The sequence below is a fragment of the Boleophthalmus pectinirostris genome, unplaced genomic scaffold, assembly GCF_026225935.1.
Source record: "Boleophthalmus pectinirostris isolate CB_2022bp ecotype Guang Dong unplaced genomic scaffold, ASM2622593v1 HiC_scaffold_17, whole genome shotgun sequence".
Classification (NCBI taxonomy): Eukaryota; Metazoa; Chordata; class Actinopteri; order Gobiiformes; family Gobiidae; genus Boleophthalmus; species Boleophthalmus pectinirostris.
The window spans coordinates 6,342,960-6,369,649 of record NW_026571115.1 but is presented as its reverse complement, the minus strand read 5'-3'; the positions used below and the strand labels follow the sequence as shown (position 1 = coordinate 6,369,649).

General features: G+C 42.1%; 2 protein-coding genes across 2 annotated transcripts in view; one reads left to right on the top strand and one right to left on the bottom strand.

The window, feature by feature from the left end:
- Nucleotides 1-19,677, bottom strand: part of ap2a1 (adaptor related protein complex 2 subunit alpha 1) — a 28,991-nt gene extending 9,314 nt beyond the window's left edge. Inside the window, 15 exon segments of the mRNA XM_055153020.1 lie at nucleotides 455-520; nucleotides 2,922-3,076; nucleotides 3,211-3,399; nucleotides 3,468-3,699; nucleotides 3,785-3,882; nucleotides 3,979-4,161; nucleotides 4,346-4,483; nucleotides 4,580-4,748; nucleotides 6,671-6,679; nucleotides 6,681-6,928; nucleotides 7,791-7,892; nucleotides 8,454-8,583; nucleotides 15,350-15,543; nucleotides 17,525-17,736; nucleotides 18,958-19,677. Coding sequence (XP_055008995.1) covers nucleotides 455-520; nucleotides 2,922-3,076; nucleotides 3,211-3,399; nucleotides 3,468-3,699; nucleotides 3,785-3,882; nucleotides 3,979-4,161; nucleotides 4,346-4,483; nucleotides 4,580-4,748; nucleotides 6,671-6,679; nucleotides 6,681-6,928; nucleotides 7,791-7,892; nucleotides 8,454-8,583; nucleotides 15,350-15,543; nucleotides 17,525-17,736; nucleotides 18,958-19,024 — 2,192 coding nt within the window. The 5' untranslated portion in view covers nucleotides 19,025-19,677.
- A 608-nt stretch (nucleotides 19,678-20,285) lies between these two features.
- Nucleotides 20,286-25,757, top strand: prmt1 (protein arginine methyltransferase 1). The gene is made up of 10 exons (XM_020933160.2): nucleotides 20,286-20,403; nucleotides 22,062-22,157; nucleotides 22,237-22,392; nucleotides 22,567-22,630; nucleotides 23,148-23,290; nucleotides 24,167-24,254; nucleotides 24,376-24,491; nucleotides 24,574-24,724; nucleotides 24,885-25,006; nucleotides 25,090-25,757. The coding sequence occupies exons 1-10, from the start codon at nucleotides 20,377-20,379 to the stop codon at nucleotides 25,171-25,173; spliced, it is 1,047 nt and encodes a 348-aa protein (XP_020788819.1). The 5' UTR covers nucleotides 20,286-20,376; the 3' UTR covers nucleotides 25,174-25,757.
- The last annotated feature ends 933 nt before the right edge of the window (nucleotides 25,758-26,690 follow it).

The window sequence follows — 26,690 nt, the reverse complement described above, 5'->3', positions numbered from 1 at the left end:
GCTAGTGCAGCCTCTGCAGCTCAGGGAGGGACTTCTGGAGCTTCTGATTTTCACATGAGGCCTGTCCATACACTGAGAATGAGACACACTTGGATGTGTCTCTGTGTGCAGGTTAAGGCTCTGGAGGCACATGTTCAGTTTTGATTATAGTACCTTTTTTTCCAAACTGTCAGAGCGGAGGCTACATTTAGCTCCTTTAAACAATTGGGATCATAATCACATCCTGGTGTGTGTGACATCCAAACAACTCAAATAATGAAACTGAAAAGAGAAATACAAAACGTAGTATGTTTTGTGATGCATCTTTTCAGTATAAAGAAGGCATCCCATCCCAATCCCAGATGTGTTAGCATGTTAGCATCTCCAACAGTGTGACCAGAGCACCCTGTAAACCCCACAGGGAGAGGCTCCAGAGCGAGCGAGCGCACGGCGGGCGAGAGAGAGAGGGTCTTACTTGTTGAGGAGTTCGTCAGCGTCAGGCAGAGGAGGAGCAGGATCCTCAGAGGGAGGAGCAGAGGAGCTGAGAGCAGCCAAGGTTACACAACACAAAGTACATGTGTGAGTACATAAGCAGGAGTCAGCGTGTGAAACTTAAACAGGACATGTTACGCTCGGGGACTTGGATACTGGTAGAATATTGGTTGTTATACCCTCAAAAATAACTTGAGTAGTGTTTTGTTTCATTCTTGCCTGTGTTAGAAAGCCCAGTTGCAGAGGTTAAAATGTACTCTAATGCAAATGAATTCTCCTTTAATTCAAAGAACTTCACTGAATGGTTTGCATACAGTAGGTCAGTCTGTGCTGACATGTGGCCAAGACTCTGGACTCTCCTGCATCCTTCACTCCTCACTGTCACCAGCAGAGGGTGTCTTTTAGTGATGTAACTTTTGGTTCTTTAACAGGATCCAAACCTTTAAGATCGGGTCATTTCAAAGAACCATTCAAGACTTTTTATATTAATTTACATGGCCGTCAAGTCAATGTGAGGACTACCAAGATGCGGTACTTGGTAGACTGTCTACTGTTTGAAATGATGCACATCTAAATGATTATCTAGTATGAAGCCAATATGTTATTATATGTTCTATTTTGTGCAAAAACCTTTCACTTGTCTTGCCTACTCTTCTTCTGTGCTCATTTTTGGTGATGGTTCAACATAATTCAGTGTAAAAATGCAACAAATTAGAAAGAATTATTTTTAAAAATGAGAGAAATGCTAATGCAAAGGTGTCCACAAGTAACTTAAAAGGCACAATGAAACATAACATGTCCCTTTAAGTTTGAATCACTGAGAGTCAATATGGTCAAAAGCAACAGTGTAGCCAGTATAGTGCACATAGTAATACCCCATTAGTTACCTAATCTAAGGTCCATGCATTAGCCTGGAGCACTACTGTAGTGTTAGTCTAATGTAGGCTTAATCCAGATACTATTTACATCTGCTAATGACATGCTTATCCCCACCTAGCTAGTCTCTTTGACTAGTAATTGATTTTGGACAAATTGCAACTATATAAGTCCCTGGATCTAACTATGACTATAGTACTATTAAAATACTTAGACACAATATTAAAAAATCTAAAAATGTTGCAAATTTTAGGAGAAATAGTTAAAATTAGGTTCAGAAAATCAAATACACAAGTGTAATTACTGTCACGTTAGCCCACATGTATCCTCTATACTGGGACTAACTACATGACTACAATCCTATAAACACATCATTCCTATCATCTACAATGCACTACTTTGCCCTTACTCTGCGTCACCAGAGCCCTCCACCAATAGGGAGTCAGAGGTGTCAGTGGGCTGTTCCAGCTCCCTGTCAGTGTCCAATCAGAGAAGACACACATGCACCCCCACACACACACACAGGCACAGGAAGAAGAAAAGAAGAGAAGAAAAACATGGAAGACAGTCACATAGACAGCAAAGATTCAGTTGAAGCAGACCTGCCAACATGGAAGAGGACGGAGCTCTAAACATCTCTGATACTCAGAGACCCACTGCTCCTCACAGCTGCAGGGACATGACTCATGACTCAGTGATGGCAGCAGACATGCTTCCACATACTGGCATATACAGGTCACTGAACATGCAGTTTGTAGTCAGAACAGAACATGATCAGTCACCGTGGTCATTGTATAAATGCTTCTAATCAAATGGAGAATAGAGCTCCTGGCATCTGATGAGGCTGTTTTCCTGTCCATGCTGGCAGGTCCATATTAGACACAGAGACAACAAACAGTGAAAGCACAGCAGTATGTGACCACGTCACAGACCGACCACACCGTCACAGACCGACCACACCGTCACAGACCGACCACACCGTCACAGACCGACCACACCGTCACAGACCCATCACACCGTCACAGACCGACCACACCGTCACAGACCGACCACACCGTCACAGACCGACCACACCGTCACAGACCCATCACACCGTCACAGACCCATCACACCGTCACAGACCCATCACACCGTCACAGACCCATCACACCGTCACAGACCCATCACACCGTCACAGACCCATCAGACAGACCGACCACACCGTCACAGACCGACCACACCGTCACAGACCGACCACACCGTCACAGACCCATCACACCGTCACAGACCCATCACACCGTCACAGACCCATCACACCGTCACACCCATCACACCGTCACAGACCCATCACACACAGACCCATCAGACAGACCGACCACACCGTCACAGACCGACCACACCGTCACAGACCCATCACACCGTCACAGACCCATCACACCGTCACAGACCCATCACACAGACCGACCACACCGTCACAGACCGACCACACCGTCACAGACCGACCACACCGTCACAGACCGACCACACCGTCACAGACCGATTACACCATCACAGACAGACCACACAGTGCTCACAGCAGTACAACAAAAGCTCACCTGAGGAAGCCGTCGTTATTTACAGCAGCAGCAGGAGCGGCCGGCCCAGCCTCAGAAAACACATCCACCAACAAACTCCCTGCAGCAGCTGGGGGAGCACCCATGGGTGCAGAGGAGCGGATACCCAGGAGATCGGCTGAGGGCGACGGGGTAGACTGGAAAAGAAGCAGGGCTCACAGTGTTCTAGATTTCCTAAGAGCCTTTTCCTATGTAATCCAAAAGACTTGACCCCTGGAGGGGTTTGTGCATATAGTACATGCTTTAATCTGGACACATGTTTTGTACATACTGCGTTGGAGGCAGCCATGGCAGCTGTGTCGGCCGTCCGCTCTCCTCCTCCATTGAGCTCTCCTCCCTCTCGTTTACTGTCGTCCAGCTCTGTCACAGACACTGCTCCAGGGCCCTTCTTCTTCTTGAGCTTTGCTAGAATAGAGGACTCCCGCTCAGGGAAAGGGGGCATTTCCTCCAGGACTGTGGCCTGTGGAGCAGCTCTATTAGACCTTACAGACTAAATAGAAACAAACCGTGTGCATGTCTCACACTCACCAGGACATCTGTGCTGGCGATAGAGGAGAGTTTGAGGTACTCCACAGCGCGCTGCTGCAGCTCCACATCAGAGTTCCGGATCTGACTGTCACAGCGCAGGACCTCCTGGATGGTCACCTTGGTCTCTGGGAAGAGGTTGATGAACTTGATGTAGGCCGAGAGCAGGAGGGCGCGGGTGGGCACGGAGCACAAGTGGAACTTAGAGTGGAGGAGGTTGAACTGGACCAGTGGGCTAAAGGACACAAACATATCATTCAGTATCACCTTCAACACACAATACAACGTCCATTTATCATTTGAGAAAACACCAGGTCTACCTGGAGCGAGGGTCTCCAGCAATGAGGTTTCCAAACTCCCCCAGAATATAACCCCCAACTTTGACCATGTTCTCATGACATGCAGGAGCCTGCAAAGCCTGCTCAGGACAGTCATGACCACATTAAAGTTAGAAAAAACTCAACTTACAGTGTATGTAGATATGATGCTACATCACACAGAAAAACAGGGTTACCTCAAAGACAGTCTTGGCAGCGTAACCCTGCACATCATCGCGGTTGATGACAATCTGGATGACGCGGTACCACACCTCCTCACTCACATAGTCTCCAGCGATCCGGATCAGGTTCAAGATGGTGTCTACGTACCACGAGTAGTCCACCGCATACTTCTCTGCCAAGATGGCCACTTTGAGCACCTGTCACACAAACACAACCAACCTTTACTTTTAGTTTCACTGTAACTTTAAGTATAAAGCTTACATTTGACAGTTTATTCTGCTATTTTAATGGTCTGGATTGTTAAGGTAATTTTAAAAGGTCCGGGTGATTGTTAACGATGTTTGCTCTATCAGCGACTAATATTTGTATAAGCAGACTCACCATCTCCTCCCTAATGGAGTAGTCTGCAGTTTCCAGGTAGCTGAGCATCTCAGCCACAATCTGCTTGGCGTTGCTGCGGTCGCACATGGCGTAGAGCAGGTCAGCTGCCCGCTGCCGTACGCTCACATCTCGCTCAGTCTGAAGACAAAAACCAAAAAGATTATGTGTTTACAGTAAATGAGGCAAAACTCCTACTGTATTGATGTTAGCCTAAAGTGAGTGTGGTGTGCAGACCTTGAGGGCATTGATGACAGTCTCAATATGGGTCTTCACAGCCTCGTGGGAGAACTCGGAGCTGGCCAGGGTGCACATGCTCTCCAAAGCCAGGTAGCGCAGGTTTGTCTCCCGGTGCTGAAGGAACTGGCCCAGCTGGTTACAGGCCCGTACCAGCAGGTTGGGCTCACTAGAAGGAGGAACAATACACTCTACCTTAGACTGGCTTGAACAATGGCTGAAGAACACATTTCCAAAAAATAATATCACAGCAATAATAGCTAATGAATATCAACATCACAGGACATTGAATGCACAAATATTAGAAATTTTCTGAGGATCATGTTCAAATCCAGGCATGTGGTGGAAGGCTGGATCAACCAGATTGTTACCACAAACAATCTGCAATCCAGTCTGCCCATACTTCCACTGTAGGGAGTATTATGCCTCTGATGACGTAGGCCAAGATACCAAAGAGTTGGTAGTGAGTGCCATGCAGTACAGCACACAACTGGTATTTCTCTAACTCTCTTTGGTGTAACAAATGCCTAAAAGCAATTTTCTATAACATATACTCTAGGCCAATCTATTTTATGCTGTACAAATTATGATCAAAAACTTTAAATAGAAAAAGAGGAGGATGCACAATTCTTTGTTTGAGGTCTGCCTCAAACAATCCAAACTGTTCATTTCAATAATGATACAATCTGCGCACCTTGTTTTTGGACTATGTGGCCACCAGTGTCTTGGGCGAAACAATGGCAAATGATAAATGAAAGAACAGCACAAACTTTTTCTTTAACGGAGAGCTGAAAAGCCCTGTATCATATAATCTTAAAAACTTGTGTTAGCCTGTCGTAACCAAACAAACAACTAATACTGAACACATTTTTCTCACAGGACTGTAATCCTAACTTTTCAAATTAACCAGATTTGAGTTAGATAAATGTAAAATTACTACCTACTGACTTTTTTCATTTTTGAATTTTGAGAGAAAAAACAAATTGTTAACACACCAGCTGTAGCACCTTAAATGAAATTAACAATAACCAGAGCAAGGGGGCATTCCATCAAAGTGACTTAACACATCCAGGCTGAAATCCTGAGCTGAAACTAGCTCCATCTCTAGCTCAGCTCAAGTCGTTCCACAACAGAAATAAGCCTGAGTCTGACCAAAGCTAACTCAGGCCTGAGGTGTAAGCTGCACTTTGTGAGCGCTTGCAGTGACTCTGGGAAGTCCGTATCAATGGAGCAACAACAACATGGGAAATGGGTCAAAATTGTGATTCTTTTTATGATCCGACTAAACAAAAGAGGTCATTCTGATCTGAGGAGCAAGAGGAAAGACACGACTCCCCCCTTCTCTCCTGTTCGCTCCACCCTCCTCTCCCGGTCGCTTCGCGTGTAGAGAGGAGGCTGCTGCAGAGTGTGGAGCCTGGTTAATGAAGATGCCTGACCTGCCATGACTACATGTGGATCTTAAGTTCCGCTGTTCGTAAAAGTAAAGCTGCAACAGAACTCTTCACATGTACCTAACAAGAACAATAAAATCCACACCAACGTGTTGGCAGTTTGACAGGGAGCGAGAGATGAGGAAATGAATAGAGAGACAGACGTGATGAAAGAGCAAACAAACAGCCCCTCAAAACAGACACATGTGCAACATCATTTGAATGAAATAATGGCCATAAATTTTTATATGGTTTGTGATGAGTGCAGTGTCCACACACACGTGTGTCCTGTGTGCAGGAGCGTATGAACTGTAAAAGACTCAAGCGACACGCGACTATAAAAGTCACTTTTTCAACTGTATCAGACAGAGACAGGTGTTCTAACACAAGTGTGTGAGGGCACGTGCTGAAACTTTTGACTAAACTGTTTCTTTAAATGTTCTTGGAGGCAGAGCTAAAACAATCTTGACAGTTGCTCCTGACCAGGTTTGTTTTCTGGGTGCTTGTTTCTGCAGCAACTCAGTGTCACCTCTGGTCAGTCACTTTGGTCACTTTGGTGAAACGGAACTGAGGCTTTGACAAGCCTGGATTAGCCAAATAAACCAGGCTTCCACTTTAGCTCCCTTCATAGAATACCCCCCACGGGTACACCGCTCCTCACCTGTCATAGGATGATGAGTGAGATTGCCTCAAACAAAATGGCATTCTTTGCGTTGGAGTGCTGCACTTTCTTGGATTTGGGGGGCTCCTGGGCCTTGTTAAGGATGGTTTCCAAACACTCCACCAGACGGCCCTTCACAGCACCATCTTCAGGTGGCGGGTAGCACTGCAGCAGGCGTAGGAGCTTACAGGAGAGCCATGGGGCCGGCACAAAGTAATACGTGTAGTCCTGGAGATCTGTGGAGGCTGAGGACACAATCTGGACACACAGGGGTATATACGTCACTCGTCAACTACATCTTAAAGGTAAGATTAGTTATGCTATACATGAACTCAAATTCTGTCCATTTATCTAGTTTTTTCCATTTAAAGTATTTACCAACACCAGTTTTGTCTCCAAATACCAGTTTCTACCACTTTCAAACTTTCCACTTTTTTTGGCACGTTACACCCACCTCTTGCACATACTGTTCTGCACCATGTTTATGTAGTTTGCCAAGGCAATGAAGGAATGCATGCCCAGAACTACTAGAGTATATTATATTTATATTTGCATTACAAAATATATATTCCATCACAAAACCCACACAATAATGCAGTACAGTAATCTGACCTACATGTAGTAAACTGGTAAAAGAAGGTGAAAATGAAGGTCCATCAGTTTTATCAACAAATACAACATAGAGGGGAATTTAACTGGAGAAAAAAATATCTATAATATGTTATCTAAAATATTAACAAGTTGAATCCAATTTAAAAATTGCTTCTATCACTTCTTTCAATGACCAAAAACTTGCAAAATAATTCAAAGAAATCAAATGTATTGTCTGGTGTGTTAGAAATGTGTCTTGTTCCTACATTTATGTCAGTGATCTACAGGCACAAAGATTCATCCATATTTATTTATTTTTTTGAGACAGGGACAGTGCACAATTTTTGCATTAACCTTAACAGGAGAGATGCATTGTACATCAGGTTGTAGCATTAGTGCTCGTTTCCACCCGTTGTCCCTGGGCAGGTTCATTGATTGATGGTACTTAACTGACCTTGACTATCAACTGTTCTGGAGACCTATGTAGCATGTTTTTGGGTTATATCCCATTATTTCCACAAAATCTCACCCTGCTCAGTCTGGACACGGCCAGGGACACACAAGTCTTGAACTCGTCTGGGTTCTTCTGGCTCAGACAGGTGATCAGAGAGATGGCTGCTGTCACAACACCCTGGAACACACCAAACACAATGCACCTCTTACACAGATCAGGGTCAGATGGAGCAAAGGAGCGGAGGAGAGGGTCAGGAGTGTGGGAGATTTGCCTTGGCAATCTTTGAAAGGATCTAGAGGAAAAATGAAAATGTGGCCAACAGTAAAACAAAAAAGTTGAATCTTTACAGGGAAAAGTAATGCGATGTCATAAAAAGATGCCAAGAATTCCATTGAGAATTAGCTTTTAACTTAATTCAAGAGTCTAGATCTCTGGTTTCTTAGTGGGTCGAACTAACTTGATATTTGTAGCCCTTTGAATAGAGATCTACACAACAGACTTTTTCCCTCCACAAATGCACATTATCTTCTGCATGTTTTTTCAAACAAATAGTCTGTATTGACACTAAAATATGTCTGTAGGTACACCATGTTTGTTTTGGTTTGTTCTGCTTGAATTTAAAAATCTACAACAGGAACCTTTGGGACAAATAAACAATCTTGAATCTGAAATCTGTCATTAGCAAATGACACAACAAATGTGTTATATTCCCTGCCTGCATCAGTCCAAAGTCCTCACCATGTGCTGGTCGTTGAGCAGGTGCACCACTCGTGAGGTCCACTCTCCCATCAGCACCAGGTCTGGAGAGGTCTTGTAGAGGCGCAGTAGACACAGGGCAGCTGACTGTTTCACACTATCCATGGTGTCTCTGTGAGGGACAGTACAGACCGAGCATTTACACAGGCTGCTCTGACACACAGTGCAGGTTTTACACTCAGAAGGTCCATCTGGTATTGTTACATGTTTGCATTCAGATTTTGATTTGCTCATTGTGATTATTCACATCACTAAGGCTGCAGTTCTTTGTCTAAGTTTTCTAACCCTAGAATTTAGACCTCTACAAACAAGTTCTGAAATGCATGGGATTTTTGTATTAGATCAGAAATCACAATTATACCTAAACTGTTTAAAGGTGCATTGTTAACTAGCGCTGCGCAAGTTTCAAATGTATTGTTCCAATCAGTTAAACAATTTGATTATAAAAAACACAGGATTAGCAGCTTTTACACAGAATAAGACTTCATGAGAAGGTGTCTGACACACAGCAGTTTGTAGAGTCTAAACTACTTAGCAGTTTTTATATAATCTATATTACACAAAACTGCCTCTTGTGAGCTTTAAGCTGCATTATAATGTTGTTATCTCCTCAAAACAGACCCGGAGTTCTATTTTGTTTCATTCACACATGTTTGAGTAGACCTTTATTAGTCTGTCTACATCTCCAAAGCTCAAAATGTTCTGTTCCACCTTGTGATGTCATGTAGCATTAGTTTTCAAGTGAACAATTCCTTTTACCCTGTGTTCAGTAGAGATTGGCAATTCCAGGTCTGAAATTATCCAAATGATTCTACTGAAGGTAAATGGGGTTTAAAAACACAGTGGAGCACTTTCAGATTCAGAAAACTCCCAAAGGGCAATTCATTTGCAGCATTTCTCACGCACACACAGACAGACACACGCACACAGTTTGTTACAATCCAGTCAAGTGGAACTCAATAAAACAACTTATATTACAATGCAGAACTTCAAAAAACATTACCATCAGAATTTAATAGTAGAAGGCACAAAAGAATTAGTGGTAGACGTTTGTCTACCAGTGCACAAAACCGACACCCTGAAGGCATCGTGACAAAGTCAGGGAGGGACCAACCAGGAGACCCTTTGCTTTGCTCAGCACCTGCTCCTCCAACAGAGAATGCAGCTCTCTCACTTTGACCCCTGTGATTTTTGAACTGGTTTGAACAATGTTCTGCAGTTTGTTTTAATCCTACAAAGACAGGGATTGAAACAAGCAAATGAAAGAAAAAGTAAGCAGACTTTCGGTAAAAGAACAATAAAAGTTGTGAGAATTCAGTTTCTCAACAGGTACATTCTTTGCTGCCTTTGTTTGACACTGCTTTCAGTGTTTAGGTCAGCTCTCAATTGATTGTCCATCACGGTGCCCAGACATTTGTAGCCATCAACAATTCTGACATCATCACTGTGGCAACGTTCAAATCTAGGTAGTTGTCCTCACACCATTGGACAAACTGACCAGCGCAGGGCCATCATTTACCTCAGATCCTAAAAGCAATGACACAAGGACTGTGTAGACAGAAAATGTAATCAGAAATCTGTTTTCCTCTGAGGATCTGCAGCTGCCCGTGTACAGAATAAAAAGAGGCGACAGGACACATCCCTGAGGAGATCCAGTGTTAGAGATGGAGGAAGGAGATCTTTGACAATTGACAAAAACAGACTGGACCCCATCAGTAGGAAAGTTTAAAAATCAATAAAAGAAGCTGATCTGAGAGCTTAAAATGCAAAGCCAGTCTTTGAATCAGGCTGCATTTTGTTCAAAGAAAAGGAAAAGTGTGCAAATAAAAGTCTCACACGGCCCCCGGTGTATTCAAATGCTTATAGACAATATAAACTAGAGCCTGACCGATATATCGGTTGGCCGATATTATCGGCCGATATGGGCAACTTTAGGCATATCGGCCGATATGCTTTCTGATAGGGGCCGATATTTCACGTGGGCATGTTATACCTAGTTATAAAGCTTAGACTCTCTACATTCTGTTCATTTTATCCAATTTACAGACAGATAAATGTCCTAATATGTGGCTCCACATCAGTATTTATCTACGGAGTCATTTGTCTGTATGTCCGTACTGTCCCTGAACACACCACAGAGTCGCGTCACTCACGTGTGTTTGTTTACACCCGCAGACACAGATCCAAACACTGAGATTATATTCTTTTTACGGACAATCGGTTTGAGTCTGGATTAAAAGGACATTTATTAGTGCAGATTTGTCGACTCTGAAGCTAGTTTTTGTCATTTGTTATGGGTTAGCTGCTGTAGCTCCCGCACATAAACAGACTGTTTTCTATTGGTCTGTTCTAAAGTGACTATATTGGCCGTATATTTGTTACTGGACCTGCACTGATATGTAAATGAGCTGTGAATAGATGTGTGAATTATGACATTTGCGCATATAATTAATTACTGCGGCGCGCACGTATTTACGGCTAAAGGCTAATAGCGCTACTTTCTTTACTAGTTATGGGTCCGTCGCGAACGAAATGGCTCTTAGAGCCGGCTCTTTGAAGGGAACGACGGGAGCCTGATCCTTATTGGGAGCCGTGTTTTCTCTTTTTCTCACTTTTTTTCTCTTCACGCCGCGTGCAGATTCGTGGTTTGACAGCGGCAGCGGCTCAAAATGAAACTTTGAGAAATTTGCGTGTACGTAGGATTAAAAAAAAATAAAAATAAAAAAAACGAGCATATTTGACTGTAGTTTAGCATAAAATAAATAAGTCCCGGTTAAGTCCTTTTTCAGTCCTGGTTTAGACCTGGTTCAGTCCTGATTCAGTCCTGCTTTAGACGTGCTTTAGTCCTGCTTGCAACAAAACAATCTGAAGAGCCACTTGGGAGCCAAAAGAACCAGCAGCTTTTAGTGAGCCGAGCCAAAAGAGCCGGTTCTCTAAAAAGAACTGGAATACCCATCACTAGTGTCTAGAATGTGATGCAAAAATGCCATTAAACCAACCTACTGCCTGTAAATATGATGTAAAGAGCCAGAATAACAATAAATGTTGCCTAAATAAACCCAATTTAAAATCCACCAGAGCCAAACCTAAGTTTTTTAAACAAGTCAACATTTACAGTGAATTTTTACATCACTAAATATATCGGCGATTATATCGGCTATCGGCAGCGCCAACTCCCATTATATTGGTTTCATATCGGCCACAGCAAAATCCATATCGGTCGGGCTCTAATATAAACATCAATAAAAACGCTTTGCATCCTCCACTCCCTTATTAGGCTGATATGCAAATTGCAGTGGATCCAGTTTTCCTTCAGTTAAAAACAAAATGTGAGTCTTTAAAATCCATTCAAAACTCTTCATAAGTAGTCATCTGAGTCCCACCAGCCTGAATTCACTCAGGTCCTTTGATCTGCTTGATTTGTGGAGAGATATTACTGTCTATGTCCTCCACAGAGTAGGAATGTGACCAAGATTTAACACACTTCTGAAACGGTCTAGTAAAAACAACACTGAGCTGGGTGGCACAGTGGTGTAAGGTGCGCCCATAAATGACATCAGGACCCCTGGCCTTCCCCGTCTTTACTTTCTCAAAAAAGGCAGTGACCTGATTATGTGAAATCACAATTTAATTTGAAGGTTTAAAAGAGTTCTGCAGTCAGACACATTCTTCAAAACATCATCTTTTTCAAAACAAGAGAAAAAAGTATTAAAAGCAACTGACCATCAGACACACACTTTACAATTACAGGTTTCCTGTCCTCTTTTTAGTGGCTACTGGAGGCCATGTTCTTAAAACCTCGCCAAGCTGCTCAAAAGTCTCCACTGCTGTACCGGGCTTCAACTTTATCCTTGTATTTTAGTCTGGCCTTTCTTAGCTCCCCTTTCACTTCCCTAGACTGTAGCCTGCCTTTTTCTCCAACTGGTCCCCAGTGCAATAGATCGCTTTCTTTTTATTTGCAGTTGATTTAATCTGTTTTGTTATCCATGGTTTGTTATTTGGATAAATAACAACATTTTTGGATGAAACAATGGAATGAACACAAAAAATGATATAGATGTGGACAAAATTGTTGGTACCCCTCTGGTAAGGAAAGAAAAATCAACAATAGTCATTAAAATAACTTGAAATTAAGAAAATTAATAATAAATAAATAATTACTGAAAAATAACTAATGAAAATCAGACATTGTTTTTGAATTGTTGTTCAACAGAATTATTTTAAAAAACAAACTAATGACACTGGCCTGAAAAAAAAGATGGTTCCCCTTGAAAAGATTGTAAGTAACTGGACAATAAGGACATGTTAAACTTAGATGTGTCTCTAATCTGCATCACAGGTTCTTCAAACTTGTCCTCAGTCAGTGTGTCTGTTTAAAGGGGACATGTGTCACTGTGCTGTTTGGAGACATGATGGACACAACACTGAACATGGACCAGAGAAAGAGAAGAAGAGAACTGTATCAGGAGACTAGAAAGAAAATGACAGACAAGCAGGTTAAAGATAAAGACAATAAGACCATCTCCAAGCAGCTTGATGTTCCTGTGATTACAGTTACACATGTTCTTCACAAGTTTAAAGATCCACAGGACTGAAGCCAACCTCCCTGGACACGACTGCAAGAGGAAAACTGATGACAAAGTGAAGAGATTCATCATATGAAAGGTAACCAAGTTCAGAACAACCTTCAAACAAATTAAAAGGGCAATTAGAAGGGCAAAGTACATCAGTGTCAGATCACACCATCTGTCACCAAAGTGGACTTCATGTGAGGACACCACTGCTGAGAGCAAATCATAAAAAAGTGAGACTGGAATTTGTCACAATGCAGATTGACAAGCCACAAAGCTTCTGGGAGAATGTCCTTTGGACAGATGAGACAAAACTGGAGCTCTTTGGCAAGACACATCAGCTCTATGTTCACAGACGCAACAATGAAGCAGACCAAGAAAAGAGCACTGTCCTACTGTGAAACATGGAAGAGGTTTGGTTTTGTTCTGGGGCTGTTTTGCTGCATCTGGCACAGAGTGTCTTGAATCTGTGCAAAATACAACAGAATCTCAAAACTATCAAGGTATTTTGGAACAAAATGAGTTGCCTGGTGTCAGAAAGCTTGGTCTCACTTATAGGTCATAGGTTTTCCAACAGGATAATGACCCAAAACACACAGCTAAAAACACACAAGAATGACTAAGAACAACTTGGACTGTTCTGGAGTGTTCTTCTGTTCTGGAGTGTTCTTCTGTTCTGGAGTGTTCTTCTGTTCTGGAGTGTTCTTCTGTTCTGGAGTGTTCTTCTGTTCTGGAGTGTTCTTCTGTTCTGGAGTGTTCTTCTGTTCTGGAGTGTTCTTCTGTTCTGGAGTGTTCTTCTGTTCTGGAGTGTTCGACTGTGAGCCCAGATTTCAGTCCTACTGAACATCTGTGAAAGGAACTGAAACATGCGTCTGGAGAAGGAACCCTTCAACCTGAGACAACTAGAATAGTTTGCTCATGTATGTATGTATGAGTGGGTCAAAATACCAGTTGATCAGTGCAGAAGTCTCACTGACAGTTACAGAAATCGTTTGTTTGCAGAGTTTGCATCAAAAGGGTGTGTAACAAAACATTAAGTTAAGGAGGGAACCATCATTTTTGTCCAGGCCAGTTTCATTATTTAGTTTTTTCTAATGATTTCGTTAAACTACAGGTGAAAAACAATGTTTGATTTTCATTGTGCAAGTTTCAGTGAATTTTTATTTATTATTGCTTTTATCAGTTTCAAGTTATTTCAGTGACGAAAGTTTTTGTCGTCTTTTTGCATTGAGTCAGTTCGTTAAGATGCCGTCACCAAAATCTCACCATCAGCTCACTGATGTCAAGCTCACGTGCAGCAGCTCTGTTTCCTTCTTCCACAGCCACATCAATTGGAGTTAACTTTAAAGCTGCATCATCTGCATTTCTTTGTGTGTTTTCCATGAAGATGGTGTGTGTATGAAGCATGAAATATCTGTTCAAAACACAATCAAACGAGCATCTTCTTCGGGGCATCATTGTCATCTCTCCCCCGCACGTCTCCTGCAGAAAGCACCTCTGTCCTTTCTGTATCAGGTCAGTGTCCTGTAGATTTCAGGAGATCTGAAATCTCCTGAAATCTACAATATCAATCAGGTATGAGTGAATGTCCGGCTACTGAAGTTTGAGACATTTCTTCTCGTCATTTACACATACGGGTAAGACGTATCCCCCTCACTAATGTTAATTTAGCATCATAACTTATTTTATCACACACCGATAAACTATTTGAGTGCACTGACAATATCACTAGCTAGTGTAGCAACTTCATATGAACCCTAGATCCATGTGTAAACCGCACAGACAAGCGGCGCTTTCTGCACTCAGGCTGCACGTATCCGCTGTGTTGCCAAACCATAGACTGTATATATGAATGGACAATGTGCCAGAGAATCCGTCCATATATTCGCCGCATCATTTTATTAGCCGCAGGGTTCAAAGTGTGAGAAAAAAGCAGCGGTTTATAGTCTCAAATTTATGGTACTGTTCATATGTCTAAAAAGTCTTACAGAGACAACAGTGATTGAAGTCCCCTAGAATAAATTTTGGGACGTCAGACAAGAACTCAGCCTAAATGTGCAGGGTTTGTGTGTTAAACATGTGTGAATGAAACAAAACACAACTCCAGGTCTGTGTGTGATGAGGAAACTACATTAAAGATTAAAAAATAGCACAATATGGGCCCATTAAATAATAAGAAATTGAACAGATCTCGTTAGTTGCAATAATAGCAGTCTTTGCGCTTTGCTAATTGCTCCGATTAAAATAGCCCTGCATCTTCCAGCCCTCCTGTCCCCTGTTTGGCCCCCCTGACTCTTGTCCACTCACCCAGCCACCAGGATGCGTGGGATCTCGCTGGCGAAGGCCTCTGCCATCTCACGGCTGCCCACGTTGGCGATGCAGTGCAGGGCCAGGCACATGAAGGTGGGATTGCGGCTGGACAGGTCATTCTTGATGGCGTTATTGATGAGGCGGATGAGCTCGCTGTTACTGTTCACCAGCACAGAGATGAACAAGTAACCCTGAAAGAGAGAAGCACATCGCTACAGTCACAGCCACAACACACAGGAAGAACATGCAAACAGGTCGCAGATAACATGAAGGGCACTGACTGAGGGAGGACGGTTTATCTGCTACACTCCCCCACTGCTCCAGAGAAGATTTTAAGATTATATTTAAGATTTTACTAAAAATGTAAAAAAGAACTCCCTAACAACTTCCTGGTCAGAAATCATGACATCATGCTAGGGAATTCCGTTATGGTTACCTAGCAACCATATTGTACACTGGGCCAAAACTCAGAGCTGATTCATTCCTTGGCTTATTCCCGCTCCATATGTACTTTTACAAAAGGGACATGTGCAGTTTAAGTGCTCTAAACGCTCACTACAGAATGACTAATGTGGCTGTGAAAAGTCTGTTAAAACACTACCTGCCAAAGTGAACGTAAAATACAGCCATTTAATCATTTAATAATAATTTTAAAACTGTTAGAAATGTAACTCACCAATACTTTTTTGTCCAGTCCAAATGTAAACACTTAGATAAACATCTCACTAGATAATTTTTCTCTTGTGTACACAATCCTGTGTCTATTGTGTCTTGCGAGATCTTGTGGCATGAGATTTTGCACCATCCCTAGTGAATATGTCAAATGTGTTGCATAAAAAAGGATTTTATATGACTGTAGTTCAAATATTTATTGCATCAATTATATTTTACACTGGGGAGGTCTTCCTGTGTTATTTTGAATGGGAAAGATTTGGACACCCCAGAGGATTGGAACATTAGCTTGTAAACACTTGTGAAATTGAACACATTCAAGATAAACAGGTCATATATATATACATACATACATATATATACATATACATATATATATATATACATATATATATATATACATATACATATATATACATATATATACACATATACATATATATACATATATATATATATATATATATATATATACATATATATATATATATATATATATGTATATACATATACATACATATATATGTGTATATACATATATATGTGTATATACATATATATATGTGTATATACATATATATATGTGTATATATATATATGTGTATATATATATATATGTGTGTATATATATATATGTGTGTATATATATATATATATGTGTGTATATATATATATATATATGTGTATATATATATATATATATATGTGTATATATATATATATATATATATATGTGTATATATATATATATATATGTATATATATATATATATATGTATATATATATATATATGTATATATATATATATATGTATATATATATATATATATATATATATATATATATATATATATATATATATATATATATATATATATATATATATATATATATATATATATATATATGTACATTACCAGTCAAAGGTTTGGACGAACATCCTCATTCAATGTTTTTTTTTCTTTATTTTATTACTTTCTACATTTTATATACTTATATGGAAGACATCAAATATACAAAGCTACATATATGGAATTGTGTAGCGTAGCAAAAAGTTAAAAAAAAAAACAAAAAAAAAACTTTTTTAATATTCAAATGCTCAAAAGTATCCACTCTTTGCTTTATCGACAGCTCTGCAAACCCTTGTCCTTCTGTCAGTGAACTTCATGATGAAGTCTCCTCTAATGGTTTTCACTTTACAGCAGCTCAGTATCAAGAAATGCCAAAAGTGTAAAGCAGGGTTCAAATGTTGACTATTTTATAAAATGTATTTAAATGTATTTTTTGCTACAGTCCATATGTTTCATTCATAGTTTTGATGCCTTTAGTGAGAATCTACAAAGTAAATAAATGGAAAAGTGTGTCCAAACTTTGAACTGGTTGTTCATAATGTATATTTACTTAATGAAATGTGTTAGTTTTAGGATAGAATCCAGGTTGTGCTCCTGTGTTCCTTCCCCGCTCACAGCCCCTCCCTCCCTGAGCCCTGTGGTACTCACGATCTGCTTCTCCGTGTACTTGTTGGAGCTGAGCAGGTTGACGGCTTCCATGTGTCCAAAGTCGATGTCATGGCCGAGGAGGAAGATGAAGAGCAGCTTGCACACATACTTCTTCTTACTGTAGCCATCCAGAGCTTTGTCGCCCTTAAACTTAGAGCGGATGTTAGCCAGCTCTTTGTTTATCCTTTTAATCTCAGCTTCTTTACTCTTACCTGAGGGGGAAACAGCAGAATCACAATATCACAAAAACAGCAGACTAAACTTGTTGAAAGCAGCAAGAGAAGACTCAATATCATAACAATCCCTCTGCACTACACAGACTGTACTGTGGCATCCTAAAACACAGTCACTTTGACTCTCAGTCCAGCTGCACCACAAGGATGATGGTTAGGATAAAAACCAACTAGAAGAGCTGCAGTTCAATGCTGACCAATATTACCAATAATGCATACTGATGTTGTACCCTTTGGCAAGAGCAAAACAATTCCCTTTGTGGTGTATAAGTGATTGATGTTAGTCTGAAGTGCCACTGGTGTAGACGGTGTGCCTAACATTGGTTAGTCAGCCACAGGGCAGCTGTGGCTGCAGCACTAGGTGCAAAGAATGAATAATGACAGATGCTTGATTGCCTGTCAAGTTCGTACAATGGAACACAAAAGGTATGGCATTATTATTTAGTGATTTCCCCAGCCAATATCCTTGGGCAATTCCTAGTCTTGTTTTTTTCTGAATGCATCACTGTAGGAAAATGTAAGACAGCAGTGCAAGTAAGATCTCAAGCCTACACTGACACAAGGAGAATAAGCAAACTTCTCACAGAATGACAGAAATCCTCCACGAGGTCATGGAATCAAACCTGGTATGTTTGCCCCTATGTCACTCTGCTGCACCCTGCATTCTGTATTACAGAGTGCAGTTCATATTTATGCATGAATGTATCTGTGTCCTTAGGGCACACTCTCAATGAACGGACTTAAGCTTTTTTTCCTCTCAGAATTAAATGCAGCCTCCAATCATCTCACAGCTCTGCTGGTGCGGTTACTACAACGCTAGCACACAGAAAGAGTTTTGTGAAAGGGCTAGACTTCTCCAGCAGGCACTCTCACTGGCTGACGATCGCTTTTTACACATGATTTTCAAGTGGTAAAAGTCAAACATGCAAAGTCAGCGTGATTGGAGTTTGGCCATGCACTTTAGAATCCCTCACCACTGTCTTCACTACCCCCACCTTGTCATAGTGTTTAATCTGTGCTGCAGGGTCACTGTTATGACTACAGAAGCAGGTGGCATTTTCAGCTCACCAACATTCAGCTCGGTGTAAGACACTAAAGGATGAGGTCTGTAAGAGCCTGCTCTGGTCTCCTCATACATTAAAATAAACCACAACACCTGCTCAGCGCCCCGCTCATAAGGTGTGTGAAAGAGAGACTTACAGTTTCTGATGTCTGAGATAAACACGGCTAATCCGCGCATTCCGTCTCCTTTGGACACAGCGGGCATGTTGGCGGCTTCTGTCCGTCCTTACGGGCTCTTCTCCGGGAACTGGTGTCGGTGTACCGCTGTCAGTGGCTCCAGGAGCGGTCCTGTGGCGCAGGCCTGGGCTTGTCCCGTGTCCGAGGGTTAGTCCGCGGGTTTGTCACAGGTAGAGTAGTGGAGGGAGGCTTACTGACGGACAGCTCTGCTCCAGCCGTTTCCCCTTTAACAGTCCGTTTCCGCTAGCTACCGCAGCTATTTCATTCAATTCCTCCGGGCTGGGATAACAGGGGCACAGGCTGTGTATGGGCCTGATGCCGATCCTACACCGTCCGTGTCTTTAGAGTGGGTTACAGGAAAGAGGAGATGTGGAATTAACGCGAAACAAACAGGAATAGTTTCAGTCACGCACTGCAAAGCTAGACTACCAGCTAGCTAGCTAGCTGCCTAGCAGTATCCTTGAAAGGATGCATACATCACCGCTGCGCGGATCAGCACTACCGGACCAGGCGCCGCAGACGTGCCACACTGCCCTGCCACACTGCCCTGCGCTGGGGAGCGGCCTCACGGACGGATCGGCGCGGTTAGGCGGATGGGATGCCGTTCGGATTGTCCAGCCTCCACTTCGGAGCTCGGATACTGGAGAAGGCTCGTGACCGCAGCTCCAGCAGCGCGAGCGCGCGACGCACACATGCACGCGCACGCAGCTGAGCTTTGGCCTCGGGTTCAGCGGCCAGAGAGCGCGCCAACGGACAGCGGGCGACAGCGGGCGACCCCACAGAGACCCCACAGAGACCCCACAGAGACCCCAAAAGTGTGTGTGGTGCGAGTCTTAGAGAGTTTGAATGGGACTTTTGAGAAGGCCATAGGGATGATCACAGTACTTCTATTAACCTTGTTTACTGTTTTAGCTGTTTTATTCACTCTCTGATCGACACATCCATAGATCCCTGATCTATTTAGTACTACTAGTACTACTCTACTGTATTCCAGGCAGTCATTTCTTTACTGTACTCCAGTCATCACTCCTAGTACTACTCCACTGTACTCCAGTTATCACTCCAAGTACTACTCTACTGTACTCCAGTTATCACTCCAAGTACTACTCTACTGTACTCCAGTTATCACTCCTAGTACTACTCTACTGTACTCCAGTCATTACTCTACTGTACTCCAGTCATTACGCCACTGACGTCATGACTGACGTTCACCTCCAGAGGGGCGTGGCTGCCGCGGCTGACTCTGACCTTCTGCCCAATAACAGATCCTCTCAACATTCTGTCCAATCACAGAGCGGCTTTCAACTCAGGGGGCGGGCTCCAGGAAGTGTTGAGTTTTAGCGGAGCCGCATCATCTCACGAGGCCGAACAGAGAACGAAATGGCGGCTACGACAGAGAGGATGGAGGTAACGATCTTGCACTCTTAAACCTTTTTATTTAAATGCAGGCCTACATTCGTTTGTTTAAATCGAGTATTTTTTTTTATAGTTTGTCCATGTTATTGTTGTAAGAATACGCTTGGTCAGTCGGCCTAATATGTGTGAACGACTCTTACCATTGTCTATTTTCACATCATACTAAAACAGAAGTAGCGCTCATCTGTCTCTGTAACACGGTGAAATGTGGTGGAGGGAGCTGGCTGGCCCTCGTTGAGTCTCCGGGCCGTGTGAGGGGAGGCCGGCTGAAGTGCGTAGTTGTTCGGGCTGCCTGGCTGGCTGGAGGCGTTAGCAGCACACCGCATGGCTTAGCTCCAGTGCTAGGTGCTCTCCTCCAGTGATGGCTGCCGACTCATTCAAAGCAGATCAAACCGGTGTTCAAAGACATCTGAACCTGTTGCACTGCACGTTTATCACCACCTACACCGTTCTAAATGGTTCAAATCATAGTTCTGAGTCTTTTTTTTTTTTTTTTTCTTTCTGAAAGCCTTGTGAGCCCAATCAATGGACCTCACAGAAATCTGTTCATTGTTCTCTCAAGATTGTTTCTATCGTTGTATAATTAAACACAAATACTGACAATTTTATAGGAGTGTTTTTAATTAACCAAATGATGCTCAATTGTGGACATATGGTCTTGTTTTTTTTTTTTTTTTAGAAATCGTATTAAAGAGTACACTATTGAACAGGTGAGCTGAAGGAACAGTATCATTTACGAACCTACACAATTGAGAAACTTTTGCCAAATATTCAATAAATCGATTTTTCATACTTGGTTTATCGCTTGGGTTAGAAAACTATGTACATGGTGGCCTAATGCTAAGCACTCCTGCCTCGCAGCAAAAAGGTCTACAGTTTGAGTCCTGGAACAGATGTGGCATTTCTGTGTGTGGATTGCATGTTCTACCTATGGCTGCTTAGATACCCCTCCTCCTCCACATATACAGCAAGGTCCTCTCTGTGACCAAGACCTTTCTTTTCAAATAAATATATCCATTTCCTTCTTTCAGTCTTTTAAATGGGGGTGGTATATCGATTATTAGCAGTATCGGAGGGTGTTTCAGTTTGTCCTCAGAATTGTTTGTGAACTGAACTAACTTTACCATAATTGATCTTTTTAATTTCTCGTACCAGTTCCAGTATTACAGCTTTAAGTATCTGTGGATATAAAAACAATAATAAAGACAAAACTGATGCAAATGTGTTGTGTAACTGTTATACCTCATTTAACTACACAGCTTTGTAGGAATAAAAGTTCAAACATTCTGAGACTTGGAACAACTATGATCAAAGAATAGTCTTATTACATCAGTGTATACCTTCCAACCAGGATATGTGGAAGCCATTATCTGATAAAGCAATATATCAAAATGCCACTTGGGATCGGTGCCTCCCTAGCCTGTACTATAGATGTTAAAAGCAAAAAAAATTGTTATTGGCAGCAAAAGCAAGACAAATATCAGGTATCAAAGAATCTATAGTGAACCATCCCTGCATTTTATGTTTAAATGACTCATCCCACCAGTTGGCTAAACATTAACACTTTATTCAACTTTAATGTGAGATATTAAACTGGTAGTGAAATTGGTAGCTGAGGTAACGCTGGGCCTATATCGTGTCTGTTGCAGGTTTCACAGGGAGAGAGCTCAGCCAAGCCCGCAGCTGAAGACATGACCTCCAAAGACTACTATTTTGACTCCTATGCCCACTTTGGCATCCACGAGGTACTGTGCTGCTTTTGTCCCTGCCTCTTCTGTGTTGTACAAAGAACTGGTGTATTCTAACTGTGCCACGCCCCTGTAGGAGATGCTGAAAGACGAGGTCCGAACGCTCACCTACCGCAACTCCATGTTCCACAACAAACATCTCTTCAAAGACAAAGTGGTGCTGGATGTGGGCAGTGGGACGGGCATTCTTTGCATGTTTGCTGCTAAGGCCGGAGCCAAGAAGGTCATCGGGGTGAGTGGATACGCTTTCCTCCTCATGTTCCATTAATGATCAAACAGCCCACATGTATAAGAATTTGATTTATACTGCCTTATTACAGCTTTACAGATTTGGATATTTATACATGAGGGTGGAAAAAAAGTTTATTAATATAAATATAAAAATGTTGTGTGTTCTGTTTTCTAGATTGAGTGCAGCAGCATCTCAGATTATGCTGTGAAAATTGTCAAGGCCAACAAACTTGATGACGGTGAGTTTAATATATTTTAGGACCGAGGGCTTTAAATAATCAAACATATTTTGACATTCACACCTCTTATGCTCAATAATGACAAATTTGTGACTGGAATATGTCATCACTGATGATTAAAACCAAGCATTATGCTTACTCATTGTACTCTAGTTTAGCTTAAACAGGGCAGAGAGTATTTCAGCAAATGTCAAGACTTACTTTAGCATTGGTTTCATATGGCTCTTTCTTTGAACTCTTACTCCTCACACTGCATTATTCAACTGTCTGATCAACACCCATCTCTCACTCACTTAACCAAATTTATACAAGGCAAGATGGATTAAGTGTCTCGACACAACAATATGCATTAGTCCACATCAATCCTTTGTCGTTTGGTCTGGTAGACAAGTGCTCTAATCAACGCCTGCTATAGGAACACAGATGAATAGGACTTTGATAACATGTTGCCCAGCATGACACTATAATGTATTTAGTTGTGCTGCTTGTCTCTAAATCTGCCTCTTGTATTTTTCAGTGGTGACCATTATTAAAGGGAAGGTCGAGGAAGTGGAGCTGCCTGTGGACGGAGTGGACATCATCATCTCTGAGTGGATGGGTTACTGTCTGTTCTATGAGTCTATGCTCAACACAGTGCTGTACGCCCGTGACAAGTGGCTGGTGCGTACATGCTCACACATGTCCCTGTGCTCTATATAAGATGTGGCTCATTACCAGAGCTTGAGTTCTCAGATTCAAGATTAGATTGTTGCATGCTTTTCCCGTGTCTGAGTACCTGCCCCATGAAATCAACATATTCAAATCGTAAACATGATGTATTCCGGGTGCTGGACTGTGGCTGCGTGTTGTTCTGACAGGTTGCTCTGGTGGCATGGATGGCTCTAATTTGGGGACTACTTTCCCTCGGAGATCAATGGTATCTTTCTTTTAGATAATGCAGAGAATAAAAAGTCCCTGTGTCTCCATTGGGGCTTGCATAGTAACCCAGTAGTTTGTAGTATAGACAAGATAATTTGTCCTGAAGTGAATAGGTTTTTCATGCAAGTTTGGCAGTTCATACCAGAGTCATCTGTAAAGGCTAAAAGCCCTGCACCAAGTCTATTAAACCATGAGTGACAAACATAGTCCAGGTTGAACTGTTGCATCCACCCACTCAGTCTCTTCTTTCTTGCGCCTTACCAGAGAAATGATTCCTATTTGTTCAACAATGTGGACATATCGGGTCACACCTGATCCTTGTGACTGTCAAACAGCTGCTTTTACAACACACTACATAATGTAGTTTCCTGATTTAGAAGAAAGATGCATTTATTTGGGAAATCATGCAGACACACGGGAACAAACATTGTTTGTATCTGCTAATTAAATTAAAATCCTGTCCCAGGTTGGGCATTTCTTCACATAATACAACATCAGTCAGGTACAAGGACTGTAAGGCTCCTGGATGTGTATAAGCTGATTTTAATCACATCTTTTCCACAGTTCTTTCATAATTCTTTTCTTGTGCTAATGCTAACAGAAAGCTGTCATTTGCAGAAACCAGATGGACTGATCTTTCCTGACAGAGCCACCCTCTATGTGACGGCCATAGAAGACAGACAGTACAAGGACTATAAAATCCACTGTGAGTGACTCTGCAACAGCCCTGTGAAGGACATATGTATTTTTAACATACAATTGAAGCTGTAGATTTTAGGTTCTGATTGTTTCAAAGACTTTCTCTTCCATTTCTTGCCTCTGTTCAGGGTGGGAGAATGTGTATGGCTTTGATATGTCTTGCATTAAGGAGGTGGCCATCAAAGAGCCACTTGTTGACGTGGTGGATCCCAAGCAGCTCGTCAGCAGTGCATGTCTCATCAAGGTAACATCTCCAGATCCTGAGTTGTGTCCTCCAGCCCCACATACAGTCTGACCCTCTCCTCTCCCTCACTGTCTGCTCTCAGGAGGTGGACATCTACACTGTGAAGGCAGAGGACCTGAGCTTCACGTCGCCCTTCTGCCTCCAGGTGAAGAGGAATGACTACATCCACGCTTTGGTCACATACTTCAACATTGAGTTCACCCGCTGCCACAAGAGGACAGGCTTCTCCACCAGTAAGCACTTTGACACACAAGGGTAAAGACAAAAAAACAAAAAAATTCAGAGTAAATGAGAAGGAAACTACGAACATGGTTAAAAGCTCTGAAAAATCTATGAATTTGCTATGACGGTTTGGAATTTGTCTCTTATGTCGTGTCCCACCTGTGTCTCCAGGCCCAGAGTCTCCATACACTCACTGGAAGCAGACGGTCTTCTACCTGGATGATTACCTGACGGTCAAAACCGGAGAGGAGATCTTCGGCACCATCAGCATGAAGCCCAACGTCAAGAACAATGTAAGCAGATGATCCGTGCCCCCTTCTCCTCCCAGTGTGTACAGGTGTGTGCTGAATGTCCCTGTGTGTCCCTGTGTTTGCAGAGAGACCTGGACTTCACCGTGGACATCGACTTCAAGGGCCAGCTGTGCGAGGTGTCAAAGACGTCAGAGTACAGGATGCGCTAGTGACCGCTCCACGCCCCCTCGGAGTTTGGCGAACGACTGGGAGCGCTCTTCCTCCTCCTCCTCCTCCCACCGACATTTTAAGACTCTTTTTGTCTCATTCAGTCGTCAGTATTTCCAGGTTTCACATGTGTGGTCAGTGGTGTGGTGATGCATAGTGCAGTAGTCAACCACAAAAGACACTCGTTTACATGTAATCCGTATCTCTTTGGTTTCCGCTCTTTGCATGTGTGAGACCTGTCTAGAGGTCATTCAAATTACTGTCAAGCTGAGTCAGTCTTGAAGTTTTTTTTTGTATAAATTCCGTGGCCCATGGTAGCTGTTCAAACAGCTGTGGGCTATGTAGTTTTTAGTGTAGGAAGAAGTCTACTGTAATTTCGCACATGCAGATTTGAGAGCATTTTGTTAAACCCTGGTTATTATTGCTCTTCTGGCACTTCGGAGGTCATTCCCACCACAGATAAATGCCATCGTATAGAAAGTACTCTTTGGTTGCTGCAGAAAACGCCTAAACACACATTGACCCAAACTAATTTTTGTTGTTTGTTTCTTATGCAGTTTTTAAATAATAAACTTTTGGCCGTAAACATTTTGATTGTTATTTAAAAAGTATTGTGTTAATAGTCAAAGAATGTACGTTTCTCCATCCTATTTGCGCACACCAGAGTAATACTGATGAGCCACGGTCCTGGAAAGCAGATGGTGTACATTGAGAACTGGCCTAAGGGCTCATACTGAACCTCATATACAGCGCTAGAGTTTTACCTTTATATTCCATTGCCGTTTATGGTATGAATATATTTTTTCTTTTTATAATAAATGCCCATGTATGTTCAAATATTCAGAATTTGGGTTATTTTCTACTACTACTCTGGCCAAAGAACAGAATAGGGTTTTAAAATGCACTGAGGATTCATCTTTACTGAGGTACTGATGGAAGTAAATCCATTCAAATGTGTCAGTATATCTACATCTCTCCTGCCATTAAACATGTAGCTGTGGAATAAAGCGTTGGGTTTATGTAGCTCCATCAAACCAATGTAAGCTTCAGGTGCTGCGTGGAGCATTATGCAGTGTTATATTTACTGGTGCTTTTCAGACTCTAGAATGGGATGAGGTACAGATTTCCCTATGAAATCTCCAAAAAGTACGTTTTGAAATGTTGAAAATGATTATTTCTGTGACTAGCGACTAGACCCAAGAACGCGCTTGTATTACAACATCATTTTAGCTGTATTAGCCTAAATAGGAGTGTTGCTTGGTGTGGAGAATGTGATTTCATCTGGAACCTGTTATTTAGAGTCCATTTAATCCACATTTCTATCCTCTTTAGAGTTAGACCTTATGTTGAGCTAGAATAGCAATCGTGTAGGCCTTGGTTGACTTGGGTTAGACCTAGTTTAAATAGTTTAGAACTGGGCTAGACCTCAAAATTGTCAGGGTTCAGTCGTGCACTGTCCAGTTTACAGTTTGTGGCTCCAGTGTGAAGATGCCACAGCGCATACAGGTGGGGGCAAGAG